Source organism: Scyliorhinus torazame, chromosome 24 (genome assembly GCF_047496885.1).
Source record: "Scyliorhinus torazame isolate Kashiwa2021f chromosome 24, sScyTor2.1, whole genome shotgun sequence".
NCBI classification, from domain to species: domain Eukaryota; kingdom Metazoa; phylum Chordata; class Chondrichthyes; order Carcharhiniformes; family Scyliorhinidae; genus Scyliorhinus; species Scyliorhinus torazame.
Window position 1 is genome coordinate 55,542,534 of NC_092730.1, and position 25,431 is coordinate 55,567,964.

A 25,431-nucleotide genomic window follows, 5' to 3' on the forward strand; every position below is an offset into this window, starting at 1 on the left:
GTGTACAACTATCATATTCATTTTAAAGCCACGCAGAATACACGGGCAAAATGCTGGAGTTAAAATAAATCATTCTCTGCCAGAATCTGAGCATTATGGAATAGTGTAATAAACAAAAAATGTGTATTACAGATGATTCCGTACATATGGATTGTAAACAGACAGGTGGCCCATAAAGCCACAGCAGGGTTTTATTTCAGTCAGGTTTTTCTCAATGTTGTTGTCACTGCTCTTCTCACATTTTATCCAAAAACATTCACAGCAATGTTCACATGAGCCCCAGTTTGAAATCAAACATTCTGGATTCTACTTCCGGATGAAGGGCGGGATTAATAAACATCAGTTAGTCCTGGTAAATGAAGGGTAAATGAATGAACTGAATCAGCAGTATTTTACAGAGCAGTACTTTTAAACTGTATTTTACCTGCGACCCATTTTAACCAACCGGCCATCCTTTGGGACCCATGCTGGCCAGCCTTTGGGACCCACACGAGCTGACCTCCGCGACCCACTATGTTCTCTTATCTTTAATGCAGCAGGTGAGCTTGCTTGGTCCTTATGATCTCACTCCAATCAGGTTTAGAGGAGAGGGCAGTGCGTGTATCAGGTGCAGAGTTCAGTTGGTTCCTTTGTGCTGTCTTCATCCTTTTGAGGATGAAAAATCCAACCTTGAAGATGTAGATCCTTGTGATGTGTAATAGCAAAAGAATGCTTGTTTTACTCCATACTGGGTACTCCTCGGAGACGCTATGCCAGAATTCTGAAAACCTCATGGAGTTGTGCTGTATTTTTAATGTGCTGTCACAGGTAAGGTGCAGAAGCTCAGTTTGTACATTTGGAGTCAGCTATAAATCAGTAAATTGAGTCTGGGGTCTCGAACTCAAAGGGAGTTTTCACCAACTAATTCTCTCTCAAAATCTGAAACTTCTCCTCTGGAAAATAGCGATATAAACTGTTGTTCAGCGCAGCCAGTGTATCGGCAGTTCCCTTACTAACCGTTTTCTTCGATATGTCATTGCAGTGTGGGGAACATGTAGTAGGTTTGGCTTTCTACGCGCAGTTTCCTAACGTTCAATTACTTTTGGAAAGCATCAAATTCTTCACAGCGCCAAAAGCAATCATCCACGTCAGGAGGAGGCGGTCCGGCCCGCTGTGTACCTCGCCTGCGCACTGCCTGATCGGGCTGAGTGGGCACGCATGCGCGGTATAGCCGGCACCCAGGACAGACCCTGGAGAGTGACGTATTATTACCAGCAGAGAGAATGTGCTGCTGCAGAGGGAGGCCCAGAGTCAGAGCAATGTGTCAATTAGGGGGAATCTGACTGGCCAGCTTCCACCCTACTTCCACCACCTCCTCTGGCAGCGCGTTCCAGGCACCCACTACCCTCTGTGTAAAAAAACTTGCCTCGTACATCTCCTCTAAACCTTGCCCATCACACCTTAAACCTATGCCCCCTCGTAATTGATCCCTCTACCCTGGGGAATAGCCCCTGACTATCCACTCTGTCTATGCCCCTCATAATTTTGTAGACTTCTATCAGGTCGCCCCCAACCTGTCGTTCCAGTGAACAAACTGAGTTTCCTCAACCGCGCCTCATAGCTAATGCGGATTATTCTGGAAAAGAGCAGGTGTGGCAGTTCTCAGTTATTGTGTGTCTGCAGTTTCCTCCGATCATGGCTGAGGACAAGAAAGCTCCAGCTCCCAAGAAGGGCGCAAAGAAAACCCAGAAGAAGGCACCAGTAAAAGGCAACAAGAAGAGGAGACGAGCCAGGAAGGAGAGTTACTCCATCTACAAAGTGATGAAGCAGGTTCACCCCGACACCGGCATCTCCTCCAAGGCCATGAGCATCATGAACTCGTTCGTCAACGATATTTTCGAGCGCATCGCGGGTGAGGCTTCCCGCCTGGCCCATTACAACAAGCGCAGCACCATCAGCTCCCGGGAGATCCAGACCACCGTGCGCCTGCTGCTACCCGGGGAACTGGCCAAGCACGCCATGTCGGAAGGGACAAAGGTGGTGACCAAGTACACCAGCTCCAAGTAAAACTGTTCTCAAACTCATCAAAACCCAACGGCTCTTTTAAGAACCACTCACAACTTCTGGAAAGCAGCCAAACCATCGTTTTTAAATTATTATTAGACTATGAATAGCCAAATCGGTTCAAATAGGGTTTCACTGGAACATAACATCCTGGGTGATGTCCAGTTATCGCCCGGTCGATCTTCGTGCCTTGAAAATAAGTCTCATCATTTAGTGACTGCTCGGTGTCCCTGTGTGTCTTTGGTTTCTGACTTGTTCATATTCGGTCCCTGTCGCTAGATTTGGAGAGACAATAGAACTCCAAAACCTCCCTTTCAATTTGTGTTCAGGTTTCCAAAAACCTCCCTTTCTATTTCAGGCTTCCTCAATAATCGATCAGTTTATTGAGAGCACACCAGTGTTGTGGGAAAACTCCATTTCAATACTGACACGAGCTCCAAATTGCTCACTCCACTTTTAACACTGAAGTAGTCTACAATATGGAATTTTTAAAATAAGTTTTGTAGTTGGCTGTAAATTAGACATTCTGTCTGCGGCTGAGAGCGTTTTAAACAGCAGCCAGATTAAACTCGATTGGACTCCAGTTTGTAAAAATCTGTGGAGACAGTTTCGGATTAAATGCCCCTTTTATAAATCCGAAACATTTCCACAGATTCTCCCAGACATGCTGAGTTTATCCAGCATTTCTCTTCAATTCACATTTGCAGCATCCACATTATTTTGCTTTAATTCATTTTGGGTTTGTTCTGTTAGAGAGAAAACCCGAAATGAGAAACTGACAGATAAAGGGAAACTGTAGATTACGGACAGAGAATCCAACAATTTTATACTCAGTGATTTAGTCTCGTTTTTACGGTCCCTGTTCAATTTTATCTCTTTTATCTTTTCGCGCTCTTTTAAGCTTTGAAATAAATATTCGGTTGGAATCTGAACATTTGGCGCCCAAACTTTCCGCCCTCAGCACCGTGGAGCCTCCTGATTGGTGCTTCAAACAGACATCTGATTGGTCAGTTTGTGGCAGGCTCCACAATGTTGTTCAGATAACCAATCAGCAATGTGTGCACCGCCACTCCTCCTGAAGCGAAGTGAATGTGGGGGTGCTGCCTAATATCCAGGCCGTGCTGCTGCCCAAGAAAAGCAGCGCTGCCGCCGGCAAGAAGTGAAGCGACCATTCTTTAATCTAATAACACAAAGGCTCTTTTCAGAGCCACTCACTTTATCGGAAAAAGGGCGAATTGTTTTGTGTCACTCAGATTCTGTTCTGCTACTTAATGTGGAGATGTTTCTGCAATAACCATCTGGGTTAATGTACGTGAGTCGTTTCTTACTCGGAGCCATGAGACGAGAGAAACTCCATTACAATGAAGCGTTAATTGTAACTTGGAGGCATTGGAATCAGTAACAGGAGGTCGCAGCTTTTATTTGTCGATTGAGCGGCTCTGAACCAGCGCTGGGACCGGGAAGAATCCAATAACCCAAAGGCTCTTTCAGAGCCACCCACTCCCTCCGGACAAGGGTGACCTGTTGTCCATTCGCTTAATTCTGTCACTCAAGCTTCCGAATGCAGAGATACTGCCGATGATCATATTCTAAATCACCGCATCTCAACTGGGGGAATTGGGTGGTGAAGCTCTTTTCCTGACAGACTTGGTGGCTCTTAAAAGAGCCTTTGCTGTTGTTATTGGTGAAGCCGAGTTTTAGGCGCGTTCCCCGCGGATGCGGCGGGCCAGCTGGATGTCTTTGGGCATGATGGTGACTCGCTTGGCGTGGATGGCGCACAGGTTGGTGTCCTCAAAGAGCCCCACCAGATAAGCCTCGCTGGCCTCCTGCAGGGCCATGACGGCGGAGCTCTGGAAGCGCAGGTCTGTCTTGAAGTCCTGAGCGATCTCTCGCACCAGGCGCTGGAAGGGCAGTTTGCGGATCAGCAGCTCGGTGGATTTCTGGTAGCGGCGGATCTCCCTCAGAGCCACAGTGCCGGGTCTGTAGCGATGGGGCTTCTTCACTCCGCCCGTGGCTGGAGCGCTCTTGCGGGCCGCTTTGGTAGCCAGCTGTTTGCGAGGAGCTTTACCTCCGGTCGATTTGCGCGCTGTCTGCTTGGTCCTGGCCATGATGTGAAACTGGGGGAAACGCACAGGCTGAGAATGCTGGCGCCGCTCTCTCGCTGCCTATTTAAGACATTATAGTGACCGCCCACTTCTCCTCATTGGATGCAGCCCGAACCCGTGGACAAGTTTGAAAAGAGCGATGAGCGGCAAGGATATCAGGGCCCTGATTGGTGGACCTGCAACTGACAAACCATCAATTTCAAAAAGCCCGCCAATTTCACAGGGACCAGGAACGGATATTTGACAAAACCGAAAAAATCAAAACTCAATCTCAAGTTGTAAATGTGAAAAACTTCTCAATGATTACTGGTCCCATTTTTGTCTCAGATTTGACCCACTGCCTGAGCACCCGGATTAAATTCAGATTCACTCCCTGATTGTTCTACAACAGACTGGGATAAAGCTCCTATTGAGGGGCGGAATTCTGTCTCATTTTTATCTGATCAGCGATATCGGTTCTTTCAATGCAAAGAGCGATAGGTATTCAAGGGAAAATTGGCTGATTCGTTCAGCGACTGTTCTGGGGGAGATGGATGGAGGAGGCGGTGTTTACAGATCAGTTATGTAAACAGTGCTTCTGATCAAATCCTGACGCTGAACATTCATCTCCGAAAGTAGATTAATAAAATGCAGCAGGTACAATTTCACAGGGACAAGTAACGGATATTTGAGAAAATCCATCCCAAATTGGAAACATCAAAAACTTCTCGATGATTCCTGGTCCCTTTTATGTCACATTCGATGCATAAAACTGTGCAGGTATTCATTCCCGCTCTCGTTACAATGTCAGTGTTCGCTCTGTGCGGTTACAGGTTTGACTTTGGAGAAAGGTTTTGTTTCAGACTGTACAGCACATCAATGTCGCCTTATAATGTGAAAAGAGAAATCAATGATAGGAAAGGAGTTCCTGTTATAACAGTACAAACTTTAACAAAATCGTGGTATCTCATTTATGACGCGTGAAACCAAGTCCTTACATTCCTTTATTATCCAGTCCGCCCCGACCTGACTGAGTCAGGGAGAGAGGCGGGGAGCGGACTGAGTGACAGACAGAGCAGTGAAATGTCTTTGATCATCCAGCTCCTCCTCCTGCCTGCTCCAACCCACATTTTATATTCCAAACAGAAGTGAAAAGAGGGCGCTGAACAACACGTACAAGCTGCAACATCAGACAGCAGCGAGTTAGAAACGCGGATCTATTAAATCCAGACGTGTCAGTAATATTCCCGCCTCAGTTCACTCCTTTCGAGAACCTGCCGAACTGTCTGCTCCCATTTCAACCCCAGCTCCGATTGCATCCCCACAACTCCTCTCCCAGACGGGTTGGGAATTTTACTAACACCCCTTCCAGCTGATATAAAGTGTTTATGTTGTGAGGCGGGATTTCTCCGCCCTGTTACCTCTTTTACAGACTCTCCCCTGAATCTGTGAATAATGAAACTAACACAAACTGTGACTGTTCCCCCGGACACATCCCCGTTTAGGAAGAGGCAGCAACATCCCTGTGTTTTAGTGCAGAGTGGGGGGAAGAGGCCCGGTGCAGAGCATGTCAGCGAGTGAGCGGCAATACTGGATTGACATTTCTGTCTGAAATCTGCTCCCAGCACCGGGACAGCGATTCATTGGTCGGGGGGGTCAGCTCTTTCCTGAGAGATGTGGGTGGCTCTGAGAAGAGCCTTTGGGTTCAGAGGTTTACAATTTGCTCGCCTTCTTTCACTTCTTTGCTGGTTTCTTAGCCGCTGCTGATTTCACTTTGGGCTTGGCCCTCGATTGGATCGGATTTATTCTGCCCGTGGTCTTTTTCACAAGTGACTTTTTCTTCGGGGCTGCTTTCTTCGCGCTCTTTTTGGGAGTTGCCGCCTTCTTGGCTGCTGGTTTCTTGGGAGATTTCTTGGCTGCTGGTTTCTTGGGAGATTTCTTGGCTGCTGGTTTCTTGGGAGATTTCTTGGCTGCTGGTTTTTTGAGAGATTTCTTGGCTGCTGGTTTCTTGAGAGATTTCTTGGCTGCTGGTTTCTTCACTGAAGGTTTCTCGCCTGCTCCGGTCTTTCTCACTTTCCCCCCGGTTGTCTTCTTAACGATCTTGAAGGAGCCGGAGGCGCCCGTGCCCTTGACCTGAGCCAAGCTGCCGTTGTCCACACTCCTCCTGACACTTTGCTTGATCTGGGCCCCCCGTTTATCCACATCGACCCCTTTGCTCCGCAGCGCCTTCTTTATGGCCTGTAAGGAAATCCCCTTGCGATCGCCGCTTTCCGCCACAATCTGGAGGATCAGCTCGCCCAGCCCGGGACCTTCTTGTTTCTTCCGGGGAACCGCCTTCTGCTTCTTGACAGCCTTGACTGGGGTGGCGGCTGGAGGAGCCGTTTCGGCGGCTGCACTGTCGCTCATGTCCGAGACTCTGCACAAAATCTCTCCGTCAATGTGGGTGAGAAATGAAGCCTCTGGTGGCGGCACTGAGCAACTTAAAGGCAGCGAGCGGACGGGGCGGAGACAACCTGCTCTCAGCTCCAGGCTGCTGCTGCCTCTCTGTGTTTTTCTCTCGTCCCAAACTCTCCAATTCCACTCAAATTCCAGCTCCACAGTGTCCCAGGATAATTCCTTCCTGTCTCTCACACCCGAATGTTTGCTGTAGAAAAGGTTTCACGCGATTTGAAGGCTCCATTTTGCATTTCAACCCGTTTTACTGATGCACTGTTCGCGCTCTCTCACCCGATCACTCTCATTTTCCCAACCTTTCCACAGAAATCTGGAAAGCAGCATCGAAACTGCCCTGAAATCCAACTTGGAAAAGTAGATGGGGAACAGGGGGATTGTTTGAATGAAAAATATTTCCATTGAGTCACAGAGGGATTGGGAGATCTCCTGGTCAGAGCGGACACACAAACACAGTTGGTTTCTCCTGTTTGGCCCGCCCCTTTCACACACTCTCTCTTCCACAATATTCACATCCACACACAAGGTCTGGAAATGACATTTCCCAGGGCCGAATTCTCCCTCTTCTCAACACTTGTTTCCCAACCCGTGTCTTAATTACTGTTCAACTCTCTGAGTTTTCTGCTCCCTATTTTCTGATTACCTAAATACCCGGCAGCAGCCAGTCATATTTTAAAATCTAAATTCATTGATGACACACCTTCCTTGAAGGTGAAAATACAATTGATTTCCTCTCTATCAGTGGAGATTTTCCGGTTTAATGTTATCCTCCTGCACTGCCCGGTAACACTGAACCCCAAACTCAACAAGCAGGGACCCCCAGTTAAAGAATAATCCCACCCCTCTGAGAGTGGAGATTTTCACAGTGACACAGATTCTGACCATTCTGATCCAAACAGCAAATTTTAAAAATAAAGATGATCTGATAGACCTGGACTTTCTGTGTGGAGGAGGGACAGTGACCGTTTCACCCACAACACGGCACCTGTGTTCACAGCGAGAGCCAGTGTTACACGTGTTATCACCGTGTCCAGTGTTCACAGTGAGTGCCAGTGTTACACGTGCTATCACTGTGTACAGTGTTCACAGTGAGGGCCAGTGTTACACGTCTTATCACTGTGTCCAGTGTTCACAGCGAGTGCCAGTGTTACACGTGTTATCACTGTGTCCCAAACACACTGTCTCACTCACACACACACTCCCAAACACACTGTCTCACTCACACACACACTCCCAAACACACTGTCTCACTCACACACACACTCCCAGACACACTGTCTCACTCACACACACACTCCCAAAAACACTGTCTCACTCACACACACACTCCCAAACACACTGTCTCACTCACACACACACTCCCAAACACACTGTCTCACTCACACACACACTCCCAAACACACTGTCTCACTCACACACACACTCCCAAACACACTGTCTCACTCATGCACACACTCCCAAACACACTGTCTCACACAGACACTCCCAAACACACTGTCTCACTCACACACACACTCCCAAACACACTGTCTCACTCAAACACACACTCCCAAACACACTCTCACTCACACACACACTCCCAAACACACTGTCTCACTCACACACACACTCCCAAACACACTGTCTCACTCACACACACACTCCCAAACACACTGTCTCACTCACACACACACTCCCAAACACACTGTCTCGCTCACACACACACTCACACACACACTGTCTCACTCACACACACACTCCCAAACACACTGTCTCACTCACACTCACTCCCAAACACAGTCTCACTCACACACACACTCCCAAACACACTGTCTCACTCACACACACACTCCCAAACACACTGTCTCACTCACACACACACTCCCAAACACACTGTCTCACTCACACACACACTCCCAAACACACTGTCTCACTCCCAAACACACTGTCTCACTCACACACACACTCCCAAACACACTGTCTCACTAACAAACACACTCCCAAACACACTGTCTCACTCACAAACACACTCCCAAACACACTGTCTCACTCACACACACACTGTCTCACTCACACACACACTCCCAAACACACTGTCTCACTCACAAACACACTGTCTCACTCACAAACACACTCCCAAACACACTGTCTCACTCACACACACACTCACACACACACTGTCTCACTCACACACACACTCTCAAACACACTGTCTCACTCACACACACACTCCCAAACACACTGTCTCACTCACACACACACTCCCAAACACACTGTCTCACTCACAAACACACTGTCTCACTCACACACACACTCCCAAACACACTGTCTCACTCACAAACACACTGTCTCACTCACAAACACACTGTCTCACTCACACACACACTCCCAAACACACTGTCTCACTCACAAACACACTGTCTCACTCACAAACACACTCCCAAACACACTGTCTCACTCACACACACACTCACACACACACTGTCTCACTCACACACACACTCCCAAACACACTTTCTCACTCAAACACACACTCCCAAACACACTGTCTCATTCACAAACACACTGTCACACTCACACACCCACACAGCAGTAAGCAGTAAAATAGTCATTATATATCACAGAGAGACAGTGAGGTTAACACATACACACAGATAGAGTCATAGATAGACTATGACTCTATCTTATAATAATCTTTATTGTCACAAGTAGACTTACATTAACACTGCAGTGAAGTTCCTGGAAAAGCCCCCAGTCGCCACATTCTGGCACCTGTTTAGTTACAGTGAGGGAGAATTCAGAATGTCCAAATTACCTAACAGCACGTCTTTCGGGACAATCGACCTATGAGTGTGTGTAGTAACCTCTGTGATAGTAACCACTGTCTCTCTGTGATATATATTGAATATTCTATATTCTACTGCTTATTGCTCAGTTACTGGTGTGTGAGAGAGAGTGTGAGTGTGTTTACCCTCACTGTCTCTGTGCTATATAACTCGTATTTCACTCTCTCACACATTCTCTCTCACACACACTCATACACTCTCTCTTCACACACACACACCAGTAACTGAGCGGTAAAATATGCTTTATATATCACAGAGGGACAATGAGAGACAGTGTGACACACACTCACTATTTCTCTGGCAAACACTAACTCTCACACACACTCACTCACACTCATTCTCTCACACTCCTAGTCCCTCTCTCTCAGACTGCCTCACACATGGACACACCAGTCACTGAGCAGTAAGCAGTTAAATATGTGTTATATATCGCAGAGGGACAGTGAGGGTAAAACACACTCTCGCCACTCTCACACTTAAGTAACTGAGCAGTAAGCAGTAAAATATATTATATATGATAGCCAGACAGTGAGGATAAACACACTCGCACACCAGTAACTGAGCAGTAAAATATGTGTGAAATATCACAGAGACAATGAAGGTAAAACACACACACACTCACGCAGACTATTTCTCACACTCAGACACTCTTGCAGACATAGTGACACATTCCCTCGCACACACTTCCTCACACACACTCACATATTCACAAACTTTGATATTCTCACACTCTTTGACACAACAGTAACTGAGCAGTAAGCAGTAAAATATGCATCATATATCACAGAGACCGTGATGTTAAAACACACTCTCTCTCTCACACACACACACACCCCAGTAACAGAGCAGCAAGAGTAAAATATGTGTTGCATATCAAAGAGTGACAATGTAAAATACAGAGGCTCACTCGCTCACACACGCACTCTCTCACACACACCCACTCTCTCTCACACACACATCCACTCTCTCTCTCACACACCAACTCTCTCGCACACACACACTCTCTCTCACACACCCACTCTCTCTCACACACACCCACTCTCTCTCACACACACACACTCTCTCTCACACACACACACTCTCTCTCACACACACACACTCTCTCTCACACCCACTCTCTCTCACACACATGCACTCGCACACACACACACTCTCTCACAAACACACTCACACACACATCCACTCTCTCTCACACACACATACTCTCTCTCACACACACCCACTCTCTCTCACACACACCCACTCTCTCTCACACACACCCACTCTCTCTCACATGCACCCACTCTCTCTCACATGCACCCACTCTCTCTCACACGCACCCACTCTCTCACACACCCACTCTCTCTCACACACCCACTCTCTCTCTCTCTCACACACCCAATCTCTTTCACACGCACCCACTCTCTCTCACACACACACACTGTCTCTCTCACACACCCACTCTCTCTCACACACGCCCACTCTCTCTCACATCCTCCCACACTCTCTCACACACACCCACTCTCTCACACACACCCACTCTCTCACACACACACATTCTCTCTCGCACACACACCCACTCTCTCACACAGACACCCACTCTCTCTCACACACACCCACTCTCTCTCACACACACCCACTCTCTCTCACACACACCCACTCTCTCTTACACACACATTCTCTCACACACACACACATTCTCTCGCACACACCCACTCTCTCTCACACACACCACTCTCTCTCACACACACCCACTCTCTCTCTCACACACACATTCTCTCACACACACACACATTCTCTCACACACACCCACTCACTCTCTCACACACCCACTCTCTCTCTCACACACCCACTCTCTCTCACACACACCCACTCTCTCTCACACACACCCACTCTCTCTCACACACACACACTCTCTCTCACACCCACCCACTCTCTCTCACACCCACCCACTCTCTCTCACACCCACCCACTCTCTCACACACACACCCACTCTCTCACACACACACCCACTCTCTCACACACACACCCACCATTTTCACTTGCCTTTAATGTGACAGGTGAGCCTGATTGGTCCCCACGATCTCACTTGCTTTGTTATTCAATGTTACATTTCTGATAATGACTCCAGCTGATGATTTAAGATCTCACTGCATCCGTTGAAAAAAATACAGAGGTTTGTCCTGGAACTCGCCATGCTTACTCTTCAAATGTCTTTGACAATTTGAGGGTTTTAAACTTTCATTTGCCAGTAATTCCCTGCATGTAACACCCATGAAATTTGACTCCTGATTGCAGTGGCACAATTTATAAACCCACCCCTCAAATACTCATCATTGTGCTGCTTTGTTCCTGTTTTCAGCTTCTTCATGGGTTGTTCACCAGAGGCCCTGGAGTTCACTCCAGCACTGCTGGCAGCTGCAAAATGGAGGAATCTCTCTCGGGCCCAGAACACGTGATGTCAGCGTACGGGGCATGTGACCTGCTCGCTGACGCCGCCCCCGGTGGGAGGACTCCAGAATTTGCTGAACAAAACAGGCCCGGGACAGCGCACTGACATCAGGAGGAGCCAGTCCAACTTGCTGGGCTCCAGGCCTGCGCACTGCTTGATAAGAGACGCATGCGCGGAATGGCCGACAATCTCAAACGTCCATCATGGTTGGCATTTGTAAACACTAGTCGTGACCATTGGCCATTCCTTCCGCGATCTGGATAACTACCACCCTCCTGAAACCTTCCGGAGATCCACCCAAAGGTCACGACCCTGAGCTTGACAACCCCGGGCCTATGGTATCCTTGTCTCTATTCGCCGAGGCACAGACTTTAAGAAAAGGCAGGTTATGCTGGAACTGTATAAAACATTGGTTAGGCCTTAGCTAGAGTAATACTCACACACACACTGTATCAGAGAGTGAGTAAATCCCACACACACACTGTATCAGAGAGTGAGTAAATCCCACACTGTATCAGACAGTGAGTAAATCCCACACTCACACACTGTATCAGAGAGTGAGTAAATCCCACATTCACACACTGTATCAGAGAGTGAGTAAATCCCACACTCACACTCTGTATCAGACAGTGAGTAAATCCCACACTCACACACTGTATCAGAGAGTGAGTAAATCCCACACTACACACTGTATCAGAGAGTGAGTAAATCCCACACTCACACACTGTATCAGAGAGTGAGTAAATCCCACACTCACACATTGTATCAGAGAGTGAGTAAATCCCACACTCACACTCTGTATCAGAGAGTGAGTAAATCCCACACTCTCACACTGTATCAGAGAGTGAGTAAATCCCACACACACACACTGTATCAGAGAGTGAGTAAATCCCACACTCTCACACTGTATCAGAGAGTGAGTAAATCCCACACTCACACACTGTATCAGAGAGTGAGTAAATCCCACACACACACACTGTATCAGAGAGTGAGTAAATCCCACACACACACACTGTGTCAGAGAGTGAGTAAATCCCACACTCTCACACTTTATCAGAGAGTGAGTAAATCCCACACTCACACCCTGTATCAGAGAGTCAGTAAATCACACACTCACAATGTACCCGTGAGTGAGTAAATTCCACACTCACTGTGTCAGAGTGAGTAAATCCCACACTCACACACTATTGGAGAGTGAGTAAATCCCACACTCACACACTGTGTCAAAGTCTGAGTACATCCCCCCCCACACACATTGTGTCAGAGAATGAGTAAATCCCACACTCACACAGGATCAGAGAGTGAGTAAATCCCACACACACTGTATCAGAGAGTGAGTAAATCCCACACTCATACACTGTATCAGGGAGTGAGTAAATCTCACACTCTCACACTGTATCACAGAGCGAGTAAATCCCACACTCACACACTGTATCAGAGAGTGAGTAAATCGCACTCTCACACACTGTATCAGAGAGTGAGTAAATCCCACACTCACAACTGTATCTGAGAGTGAGTAAATCCCACACTCACACACTGTATCAGAGAGTGAGTAAATCCCACACTCACAACTGTATCTGAGAGTGAGTAAATCCCACACTCACACACTGTATCAGAGAGTGAGTAAATCCCACACTCACACACTATATCAGAGCATAAGTGTATTCCACACTCGCACACTACATCAGAGAGTGAAGAAATACCACACTCTCACACAGTATCAGAGAGTGAGTAAATCCCACACTCACAAACTGTATCGGAGAGTGAGTAAATCCCACACTCACACACAGTATCAGAGTGAGTAAATCCCACACTCACACACTGTATCAGAGAGTGAGTAAATCCCACACTCACACACTGTATCAGAGAGGGAGTAAATCCCACACTCACACACTGTATCAGAGAGTGAGTAAATCCGACACTCACACACTGTATCAGAGTGAGTAAATCCCACACTCACACACTGTATCAGAGTGAGTAAATCCCACACTCTCACACTGTATCACAGAGCGAATAAATCCCACACTCAGACACTGTGTTAGAGAGTGAGTAAATTGCACTCTCACACACAGTATCAGAGAGTGAGTAAATCCCACACTCTCACACTGTATCAGAGAGTGAGTAAATCCCACACTCTCACACTGTATCAGAGAGGGAGTAAATCCCACACTCTCACACTACATCAGAGAGTGAAGAAATCCCACACTCTCACACTGTATCAGAGAGTGAGTAAATCCCACACTCTCACACTGTATCAGAGAGGGAGTAAATCCCACACTCACAAACTGTATCAGAGAGTGAGTAAATCCCACACTCTCACACACTGTATCAGAGAGTGAGTAAATCCCACACTCTCACACTGTATCAGAGAGTGAGTAAATCCCACACTCTCACACTGTATCAGAGAGTGAATAAATCCCACACTCTCACACTGTTTCAGAGAGTGAGTAAATCCCACACTCTCACACTGTATCAGAGAGTGAGTAAATCCCACACTCTCACACTGTATCAGAGAGTGAGTAAATCCCACACCCTCACACTGTATCAGAGAGAGAGTAAATTCCACACCCACACACTGTATCAGAGAGTGAGTAAATCCCACACTCTCACACTGTATCAGAGAGTGAGTAAATCACACACCCACACACTGTATCAGAGAGTGAGTAAATCCCACATTCACACACTGTATCTGAGAGTGAGTAAATCCCACACTCACACACTGTATCAGAGAGTGAGTAAATCCCACACCCACACACTGTATCAGAGAGTGAGTAAATCCCACATTCACACACTGTATCAGAGAGTGAGTGAATCCCACACTCACACTCTGTATCACAGTGAGTAAATCCCACACTAACACACAGTATCAGAGTGAGTCAATCCCACACTGACACACTGTATCAGAGAGTGAGTAAATCCCACACTCTCACACTGTATCAGAGAGGGAGTAAATCCCACACTCTCACACTGTATCAGAGAGGGAGTAAATCCCACACTCACACATTGTATCAGAGAGTGAGTAAATCCCACACTCTCAAACTGTATCAGAGAGTGAGTAAATCCCACACTCTCACACTGTATCAGAGAGTGAGTAAATCCCACACTCTCACACTGTATCAGAGAGTGAGTAAATCCCACACTCTCACACTGTATCAGAGAGTGAGTAAATCCCACACTCACACACTGTATCAGAGAGTGAGTAAATCCCACACTCACACACTGTATCAGAGAGTGAGTAAATCCCACACACACACACTGTGTCAGAGAGTGAGTAAATCCCACACTCTCACACTTTATCAGAGAGTGAGTAAATCCCACACTCACACCCTGTATCAGAGAGTCAGTAAATCACACACTCACAATGTACCCGTGAGTGAGTAAATTCCACACTCACTGTGTCAGAGTGAGTAAATCCCACACTCACACACTATTGGAGAGTGAGTAAATCCCACACTCACATACTGTGTCAAAGTCTGAGTACATCCCCCCCCACACACACTGTGTCAGAGAATGAGTAAATCCCACACTCACACAGGATCAGAGAGTGAGTAAATCCCACACACACTGTATCAGAGAGTGAGTAAATCCCACACTCACACACTGTATCAGGGAGTGAGTAAATCTCACACTCTCACACTGTATCACAGGGCGAGTAAATCCCACACTCACACACTGTATCAGAGAGTGAGTAAATCGCACTCTCACACACTGTATCAGAGAGTGAGTAAATCCCACACTCACAACTGTATCTGAGAGTGAGTAAATCCCACACTCACACACTGTATCAGAGAGTGAGTAAATCCCACACTCACAACTGTATCTGAGAGTGAGTAAATCCCACACTCACACACTGTATCAGAGAGTGAGTAAATCCCACACTCACACACTATATCAGAGCATAAGTGTATTCCACACTCGCACACTACATCAGAGAGTGAAGAAATACCACACTCTCACACAGTATCAGAGAGTGAGTAAATCCCACACTCACAAACTGTATCAGAGAGTGAGTAAATCCCACACTCACACACAGTATCAGAGTGAGTAAATCCCACACTCACACACTGTATCAGAGAGTGAGTAAATCCCACACTCACACACTGTATCAGAGAGGGAGTAAATCCCACACTCACACACTGTATCAGAGAGGGAGTAAATCCCACACTCACAAACTGTATCAGAGAGTGAGTAAATCCCACACTCTCACACACTGTATCAGAGAGTGAGTAAATCCCACACTCTCACACTGTATCAGAGAGTGAGTAAATCCCACACTCTCACACTGTATCAGAGAGTGAGTAAATCCCACACTCTCACACTGTTTCAGAGAGTGAGTAAATCCCACACTCTCACACTGTATCAGAGAGTGAGTAAATCCCACACTCTCACACTGTATCAGAGAGTGAGTAAATCCCACACCCACACACTGTATCAGAGAGAGAGTAAATTCCACACCCACACACTGTATCAGAGAGTGAGTAAATCCCACACTCACACACTGTATCAGAGAGTGAGTAAATCCCACACCCACACACTGTATCAGAGAGTGAGTAAATCCCACATTCACACACTGTATCTGAGAGTGAGTAAATCCCACACTCACACACTGTATCAGAGAGTGAGTAAATCCCACACCCACACACTGTATCAGAGAGTGAGTAAATCCCACATTCACACACTGTATCAGAGAGTGAGTGAATCCCACACTCACACTCTGTATCACAGTGAGTAAATCCCACACTAACACACAGTATCAGAGTGAGTAAATCCCACACTCACACACTGTATCAGAGAGTGAGTAAATCCCACACTCACACACTGTATCAGAGAGGGAGTAAATCCCACACTCACACACTATTGGAGAGTGAGTAAATCCCACACTCACATACTGTGTCAAAGTCTGAGTACATCCCCCCCCACACACACTGTGTCAGAGAATGAGTAAATCCCACACTCACACAGGATCAGAGAGTGAGTAAATCCCACACACACTGTATCAGAGAGTGAGTAAATCCCACACTCACACACTGTATCAGGGAGTGAGTAAATCTCACACTCTCACACTGTATCACAGAGCGAGTAAATCCCACACTCACACACTGTATCAGAGAGTGAGTAAATCGCACTCTCACACACTGTATCAGAGAGTGAGTAAATCCCACACTCACAACTGTATCTGAGAGTGAGTAAATCCCACACTCACACACTGTATCAGAGAGTGAGTAAATCCCACACTCACAACTGTATCTGAGAGTGAGTAAATCCCACACTCACACACTGTATCAGAGAGTGAGTAAATCCCACACTCACACACTATATCAGAGCATAAGTGTATTCCACACTCGCACACTACATCAGAGAGTGAAGAAATACCACACTCTCACACAGTATCAGAGAGTGAGTAAATCCCACACTCACAAACTGTATCAGAGAGTGAGTAAATCCCACACTCACACACAGTATCAGAGTGAGTAAATCCCACACTCACACACTGTATCAGAGAGTGAGTAAATCCCACACTCACACACTGTATCAGAGAGGGAGTAAATCCCACACTCACACACTGTATCAGAGAGTGAGTAAATCCGACACTCACACACTGTATCAGAGTGAGTAAATCCCACACTCACACACTGTATCAGAGTGAGTAAATCCCACACTCTCACACTGTATCACAGAGCGAATAAATCCCACACTGAGACACTGTGTTAGAGAGTGAGTAAATTGCACTCTCACACACAGTATCAGAGAGTGAGTAAATCCCACACTCTCACACTGTATCAGAGAGTGAGTAAATCCCACACTCTCACACTGTATCAGAGAGGGAGTAAATCCCACACTCTCACACTACATCAGAGAGTGAAGAAATCCCACACTCTCACACTGTATCAGAGAGTGAGTAAATCCCACACTCTCACACTGTATCAGAGAGGGAGTAAATCCCACACTCACAAACTGTATCAGAGAGTGAGTAAATCCCACACTCTCACACACTGTATCAGAGAGTGAGTAAATCCCACACTCTCACACTGTATCAGAGAGTGAGTAAATCCCACACTCTCACACTGTATCAGAGAGTGAGTAAATCCCACACTCTCACACTGTTTCAGAGAGTGAGTAAATCCCACACTCTCACACTGTATCAGAGAGTGAGTAAATCCCACACTCTCACACTGTATCAGAGAGTGAGTAAATCCCACACCCACACACTGTATCAGAGAGAGAGTAAATTCCACACCCACACACTGTATCAGAGAGTGAGTAAATCCCACACTCACACACTGTATCAGAGAGTGAGTAAATCCCACACCCACACACTGTATCAGAGAGTGAGTAAATCCCACATTCACACACTGTATCTGAGAGTGAGTAAATCCCACACTCACACACTGTATCAGAGAGTGAGTAAATCCCACACCCACACACTGTATCAGAGAGTGAGTAAATCCCACATTCACACACTGTATCAGAGAGTGAGTGAATCCCACACTCACACTCTGTATCACAGTGAGTAAATCCCACACTAACACACAGTATCAGAGTGAGTAAATCCCACACTGACACACTGTATCAGAGAGTGAGTAAATCCCACACTCTCACACTGTATCAGAGAGGGAGTAAATCCCACACTCTCACACTGTATCAGAGAGGGAGTAAATCCCACACTCACACATTGTATCAGAGAGTGAGTAAATCCCACACTCTCACACTGTATCAGAGAGTGAGTAAATCTCACACTCACACTGTATCAGAGAGTGAGTAAATCCCACTCTCACACTGTATCAGAGAGTGAGTAAATCCCACACTCACAAATTGTATCAGAGAGTGAGGAAATCCCACACTCACACTCTGTATCACAGTGAGTAAATCCCACACTAACACACAGTATCAGAGTGAGTAAATCCCACACTCACACACTGTATCAGAGAGTGAGTAAATCCCACACTCTCACACTGTATCAGAGAGGGAGTAAATCCCACACTCTCACACTGTATCAGAGAGGGAGTAAATCCCACACTCACACATTGTATCAGAGAGTGAGTAAATCCCACACTCACACACAGTATCAGAGTGAGTAAATCCCACACTCACACACTGTATCAGAGAGTAAATCCCACACTCACACACTGTATCAGAGAGTGAGTAAATCCCACATTCACACTGTATCAGAGAGTGAGTAAATCCCACACTCACACTGTATCAGAGTGAGTAAATCCCACACTCACACACTGTATCAGAGAGTGAGTAAATCCCACATTCACACTGTATCAGAGAGTGAGTAAATCCCACATTTACACTGTATCAGAGAGTGAGTAAATCCCACACTCACACACTGTATCAGAGAGTGAGTAAATCCCACACTCACACTGTATCAGAGAGTGAGTAAATCCCACATTCTCACATATTACAAGACACTCACAGTTCCTGAAGGAATCCCACGCTCCCGCACAGTCCCTCTGTGCTGAAGGGTCCCTCTCACCGACAGCCAGGTGACTTTTCCCGGTGGATCTTTACACACTGACAAACTGGGACTGGGGACATTCTTTCTGAAATGTATTTCCTGTTTGTAATATGATTGTAATCTGAGGTTTATGATTGGTGGAAAATCCTAATTCTGATTGGTCTGTTTTTTTATCCAGTCAAATGACCAGAGCATAACTGGCTGTCCTCATTCTCACAATGTCCAATCACAATCATTCCTTTCCCCATTCCTCATTAGCATAGACGTGAGGCTCTGTCTTTTTAATCAGCGCTCGGAAGGGGTTTGCTTTATTTCTGGGTGATATTGACGATGGTTGACGAGAAAAAACCAACATCGAAACCAGCTTCCAAGAAGGGAGCCAAGAAAGTCATTAAGAAACCGGCAGTAAAGGGCGGCAAGAAGCGGCGAAGGTCGAGGAAGGAGAGTTACTCCATCTACATCTACAAAGTGATGAAGCAGGTTCACCCCGACACCGGCATCTCCTCCAAGGCCATGAGCATCATGAACTCGTTCGTCAACGATATTTTCGAGCGCATCGCGGGTGAGGCTTCCCGCCTGGCCCATTACAACAAGCGCAGCACCATCAGCTCCCGGGAGATCCAGACCGCCGTGCGCCTGCTGCTGCCCGGGGAACTGGCCAAACACGCCGTGTCGGAAGGGACAAAGGCGGTGACCAAGTACACCAGCTCCAAGTAAAACTGTTCTCAAACTCATCAAACCCAACGGCTCTTTTAAGAGCCACCCACAACTTCTGGAAAGCAACCAAACCGTCATATTTTAAATTACTGGTTTATTTCTATTATGAATAGCCAGACCTGTTTTAATAGCGTTTCACGAGAACAACATCCTGTGTAATGCCGAGTTATCGTCCTGTCGATCTTTGTGTCTTGTTTACAAAGTCCCATCATTTAGTGACTGCTCGGTGACGCTTTGGCCTCTGACTCGTTCATACTCGGCGCTGTAGCTGGATTTGGAGAGAATAGAAATCCAAAACCTCCCTTTGCATTTATGTTCAGGGTTACTCTCAATAATCGATCAGTTTATTTGGAGCACCCCGGTGGTGGGAAAACTCCATTTCAATACTGACACTAGCTCCAAACTGCTCACTCCACTTTTAGCACCGAGGAAGCGGGAGCAGTCTACAATGGGAACAAATGTTACTGTTTGCAGATGGCTATAAATTAGACACAGCCGATGGCTGAAAGCGTTTTAAACAGCAGCCGGATTAAACCTGTGGAGACGTTTCGGATCTAAACGTCCCTTCTACAGACCTTAAACGTTTCTCTCCACAGATGCACCCAGACATGCTGAGTTTATCCAGCATTTTCTCTTTAATTCACATTTGCAGCATCCGCATTATTTTGCTTTAATTTATTTTGGGTTTGTTCTGTTAGAGAGAAAACCCGAAATGAGAAACTGACAGATAAAGGGAAACTGGACTCGGGAAAGAGAGAAAATCCAACAATCTTATACTCCAAACTCAAATGATTTATTCACATGTTTTACGGTCCATTCAATTTATCTCTTTTATCTTTTCGCGCTCTTTTCAGCTTTGAAATAAATATTCGGTTGGAATCTGAGCATTTGGCGCCCAAACTTTCCGCCCTCCGCACCGTGGAGTCTCCTGATTGGTGCTTCAAACAGACATCTGATTGGTCAGTTTGTGCCAGGCTCCACAATGTTGTTCAGATAACCAATCAGCAATGTGTGCACCGCCATTCCTCCTGAAGCGAAGTGAATGTGGGGGTGCTGCCTAATATCCAGGCCGTGCTGCTGCCCAAGAAAACCAGCGCTGGCGCCGGCAAGAAGTGAAGCGACCATTCTTTAATCTAATAACACAAAGGCTCTTTTCAGAGCCACTCACTTTATCAGAAAAAGGGTGACCTGTTCTCGATCCGCTTAGTGCCGTGTTTGTGAGAATTTCCCAGAGGCTTCCGGCTGGAATGAGCTTCCCCTGGATTGTTGGTATTTACCGGGGGACGGCAGTTTTTAGCCGGCAGGCTTTCCTAAACTGACCATTTATGTGCAATGGGTCTGCGCGGTTTCAGAATTAATTCCCGCTCCCATTACAATGTCAGTGTTCACTATGTGCGGTTACAGGTCTGACTTCGGAGAAAGCTTTTGTGATTCAGACTCTACAGCAGATTCATGTCGCCTTGCAATGTGAAAAGAGAAATCAATGATAGGAAATATTGGTCTGTTTTACCTCCTTACTCGTAAACCTGCTCGGTATATTATTGCTGCTGCCATTCTCAGGTCAGTGCTCTCAAGGTGAGGATTTGGGCGGCTCTTAAAAGAGCCTTTGGGTTTTGTTAAATTGTCAAATGGATTTCCTCAGCCGCCGAATCCATAGAGAGTGCGGCCCTGGCGTTTGAGAGCGTAAACCACATCCATGGCGGTGACGGTCTTGCGCTTGGCGTGTTCAGTATAGGTGACGGCGTCCCTGATCACATTCTCCAGGAAAACCTTCAGCACCCCGCGAGTCTCCTCATAGATCAAACCCGAGATGCGCTTGACTCCGCCACGGCGAGCCAGGCGGCGGATTGCTGGTTTGGTGATGCCCTGGATGTTATCACGAAGCACTTTGCGGTGCCGCTTTGCTCCGCCTTTACCCAGTCCTTTGCCGCCTTTCCCTCTACCAGACATGATGCTTGTTCAGTCAAATCGCTGCTGAATGAGAGACGAGCTGCTGCTCTTTCCTTTATTATACAGCCCGCCCCGACCTGACTGAGAGAGAGAGGCGGGGAGCAGACCGAGTGACGGACAGAGCAGTGAAATGTCTTTGATCATCCAGCTCCGCCTCCTGCCTGCTCCAACCCACATTTTATATTCCAAACAGAAGTGAAAAGAGCGCGCTGAACAACACGTACAAACTGCAACATGATGGGCTGCACAGTGGTCAGCACTGCTGCCTCACAGCGCCAGGGACCCTGGTTCACTCTGACCCTGACATTCTGTGTCTGTGTGGGTTTCCTCCCACAGTCAAAGATACGCAGGTTCGGTGGATTGGCCATGCTAAATGAACTCTTTGTGTCTAAGCGTGTGTATGGTGTGTGGAGTTGCGAGGGAGTGGGCCTGAGTAGGTTTGCTCTTTCAGAGAGTCGCTGTGGACTCGATGGACTGAACGGCCTCCTGCACTGTAGTAATTATATGGGAAAGATCTTGGTGTTGCTGGAAGTGGCTCAGGTCTGGCCCATTCCCCAGTCTTGCGCGCAGCAGTCACCCGAGCCATCATCGAGTTCATCTGGAGATCACAGGGACCCATATACAAACAGAAGGGACAGCATGTACTAATCTCTGGATAATGGAGGGAGAAACATACCCAAGGCCGGCCTCCCCCTGATGTCCACCTTTGTGTGTGGCTACATCAAGCTGTGCGTGATTGTACACAAACACCAAATGTCACTACGTACTGAGGTTCTACCTGTCCCCGGTGTTATGAACAATGGACCTGGCCTCATTGCCACAGCATGCTCTGGTAGTTGGACCGTGTCGTAACACCTGTCCCTAATGGAAACATTTGTTCAGGAAAACACCTTTGACCACAAGGTGATCAAGCAGTGGTCTGCACGTAATGTCCTCAAGGCCCTTAGGGAAGAAGAGACGGTGGATCATGTCAGATGGTTCCCCTGAGCGGACTCTCAGAGGCATCTGGCAGATCATTTCATCAACAGAACTTTCAAACAAGCACCAAGCCCCAGCTTGGCTGGTGGTGAGCATGGCTCTCCCGGCAGATCCTTCCTGCACTCCCGAAGTCTCAACGCCGACACACGCTGCCCTCAAAGTGGCTGGGGGGGGGACCCAAAACGGTCACTCACCTCCATGAGGAATGTGCCTTTCCAAATAAGGTCTGGAGAGTGAAAGTTCATGGATGACACCAAGGTTGGTGTGAGTGGCAGAGAGTGTTGAGGATTGTCAGAGGATACAGCAGGACATACATAGGATGGAGACTTGGGCAGATAAACGGCAAATGGAGTTTAATCTGGACCAATGGGAGGTAATGCATTTTGGTAGGTTTCACCTAGAGGGGAAATATACCAGAAATGGCAAAACTCTTAGGAATATATAAAGTCGGAGAGATCTGGGCACGCAGGTCCACAGATCTTTGAAGGTGGCAACGGAAGTGGACAAGGTTGTCAACAAAGCAGACGAAATGCCAGCTTTCATTGGACGGGGCATTAAGTATAAAAACTGGCAAGCCATGCTACAGCTGTACAGAACCTTGGTAAGGACGCACTTGGAATATTGTGCACAATTCAGGTTGCCACCTTACCAGAAACAAAGTTTCAGCGGGAGCATTGCGGAAGGAGGGTGCTGGGAGGTAAGTCAACCTTTAAAAGCACTTCTCTTTGCAGGGGCAGGCCAGTCGATTTCGGCGGTGTGAGAGCAGCTGGTTAGTCAGTTTCAGCGGGAGCATTGCGGAAGGAGGGTGCTGGGAGTTAAGTCAACCTTTAAAAGCACTTCTCTTTGCAGGGGCAGGCCAGTCGATTTCGGCGGCGTGAGAGCAGCTGGTTAGTCAGTTTCAGCGGGAGCATTGCGGAAGGAGGGTGCTGGGAGGTAAGTCAACCTTTAAAAGCACTTCTCTTTGCAGGGGCAGGCCAGTCGATTTCGGCGGCGTGAGAGCAGCTGGTTAGTCAGTTTCAGCGGGAGCATTGCGGAAGGAGGGTGCTGGGAGGTAAGTCAACCTTTAAAAGCACTTCTCTTTGCAGGGGCAGCCCAGTCGATTTCGGCGGCGTGAGAGCAGCTGGTTAGTCAGTTTCAGCGGGAGCATTGCGGAAGGAGGGTGCTGGGAGGTAAGTCAACCTTTAAAAGCACTTCTCTTTGCAGGGGCAGGCCAGTCGATTTCGACGGCGTGAGAGCAGCTGGTTAGTCAGTTTCAGCGGGAGCATTGCGGAAGGAGGGTGCTGGGAGGTAAGTCAACCTTTAAAAGCACTTCTCTTTGCAGGGGCAGGCCAGTCGATTTCGGCGGCGTGAGAGCAGCTGGTTAGTCAGTTTCAGCGGGAGCATTGCGGAAGGAGGGTGCTGGGAGGTAAGTCAACCTTTAAAAGCACTTCTCTTTGCAGGGGCAGGCCAGTCGATTTCGGCGGCGTGAGAGCAGCTGGTTAGTCAGTTTCAGCGGGAGCATTGCGGAAGGAGGGTGCTGGGAGGTAAGTCAACCTTTAAAAGCACTTCTCTTTGCAGGGGCAGGCCAGTCGATTTCGGCGGCGTGAGAGCAGCTGGTTAGTCAGTTTCAGCGGGAGCATTGCGGAAGGAGGGTGCTGGGAGGTAAGTCAACCTTTAAAAGCACTTCTCTTTGCAGGGGCAGGCCAGTCGATTTCGGTGGCGTGAGAGCAGCTGGTTAGTCAGTTTCAGCGGGAGCATTGCGGAAGGAGGGTGCTGGGAGGTAAGTCAACCTTTAAAAGCACTTCTCTTTGCAGGGGCAGGCCAGTCGATTTCGGCGGCGTGAGAGCAGCTGGTTAGTCAGTTTCAGCGGGAGCATTGCGGAAGGAGGGTGCTGGGAGGTAAGTCAACCTTTAAAAGCACTTCTCTTTGCAGGGGCAGGCCAGTCGATTTCGGCGGCGTGAGAGCAGCTGGTTAGTCAGTTTCAGCGGGAGCATTGCGGAAGGAGGGTGCTGGGAGGTAAGTCAACCTTTAAAAGCACTTCTCTTTGCAGGGGCAGCCCAGTCGATTTCGGCGGCGTGAGAGCAGCTGGTTAGTCAGTTTCAGCGGGAGCATTGCGGAAGGAGGGTGCTGGGAGGTAAGTCAACCTTTAAAAGCACTTCTCTTTGCAGGGGCAGGCCAGTCGATTTCGGCGGCGTGAGAGCAGCTGGTTAGTCAGTTTCAGCGGGAGCATTGCGGAAGGAGGTTGCTGGGAGGTAAGTCAACCTTTAAAAGCACTTCTCTTTGCAGGGGCAGGCCAGTCGATTTCGGCGGCGTGAGAGCAGCTGGTTAGTCAGTTTCAGCGGGAGCATTGCGGAAGGAGGGTGCTGGGAGGTAAGTCAACCTTTAAAAGCACTTTTCTTTGCAGGGGCAGCCCAGTCGATTTCGGCGGCGTGAGAGCAGCTGGAAGAAGGCCTATGGAGTGTTGGCCTTTATTGGTAGAGGGATTGAGTTCCGGAGTCGGGAGGTCATGTT

At 47.6% G+C, this 25,431-nt stretch overlaps 2 protein-coding genes across 2 annotated transcripts in view; both read left to right on the top strand.

The window, feature by feature from the left end:
- The window catches only part of LOC140400075 (histone H2B-like), a 264,362-nt gene that overhangs the window by 39,201 nt on the left and 199,730 nt on the right, over positions 1–25,431 (top strand). The window lies entirely within an intron of this gene.
- Positions 1,669–2,046, top strand: LOC140400168 (histone H2B 7-like). The gene has a single exon (XM_072489634.1). The coding sequence runs from the start codon at positions 1,675–1,677 to the stop codon at positions 2,044–2,046; it is 372 nt and encodes a 123-aa protein (XP_072345735.1). The 5' UTR covers positions 1,669–1,674.

Coding starts and splice junctions, on each gene's coding strand:
- LOC140400168 (XM_072489634.1), top strand. CDS start 1,675: ATGGCTGAGGACAAGAAAGCTCCAGCTCCCAAGAAGGGCGCAAAGAAA.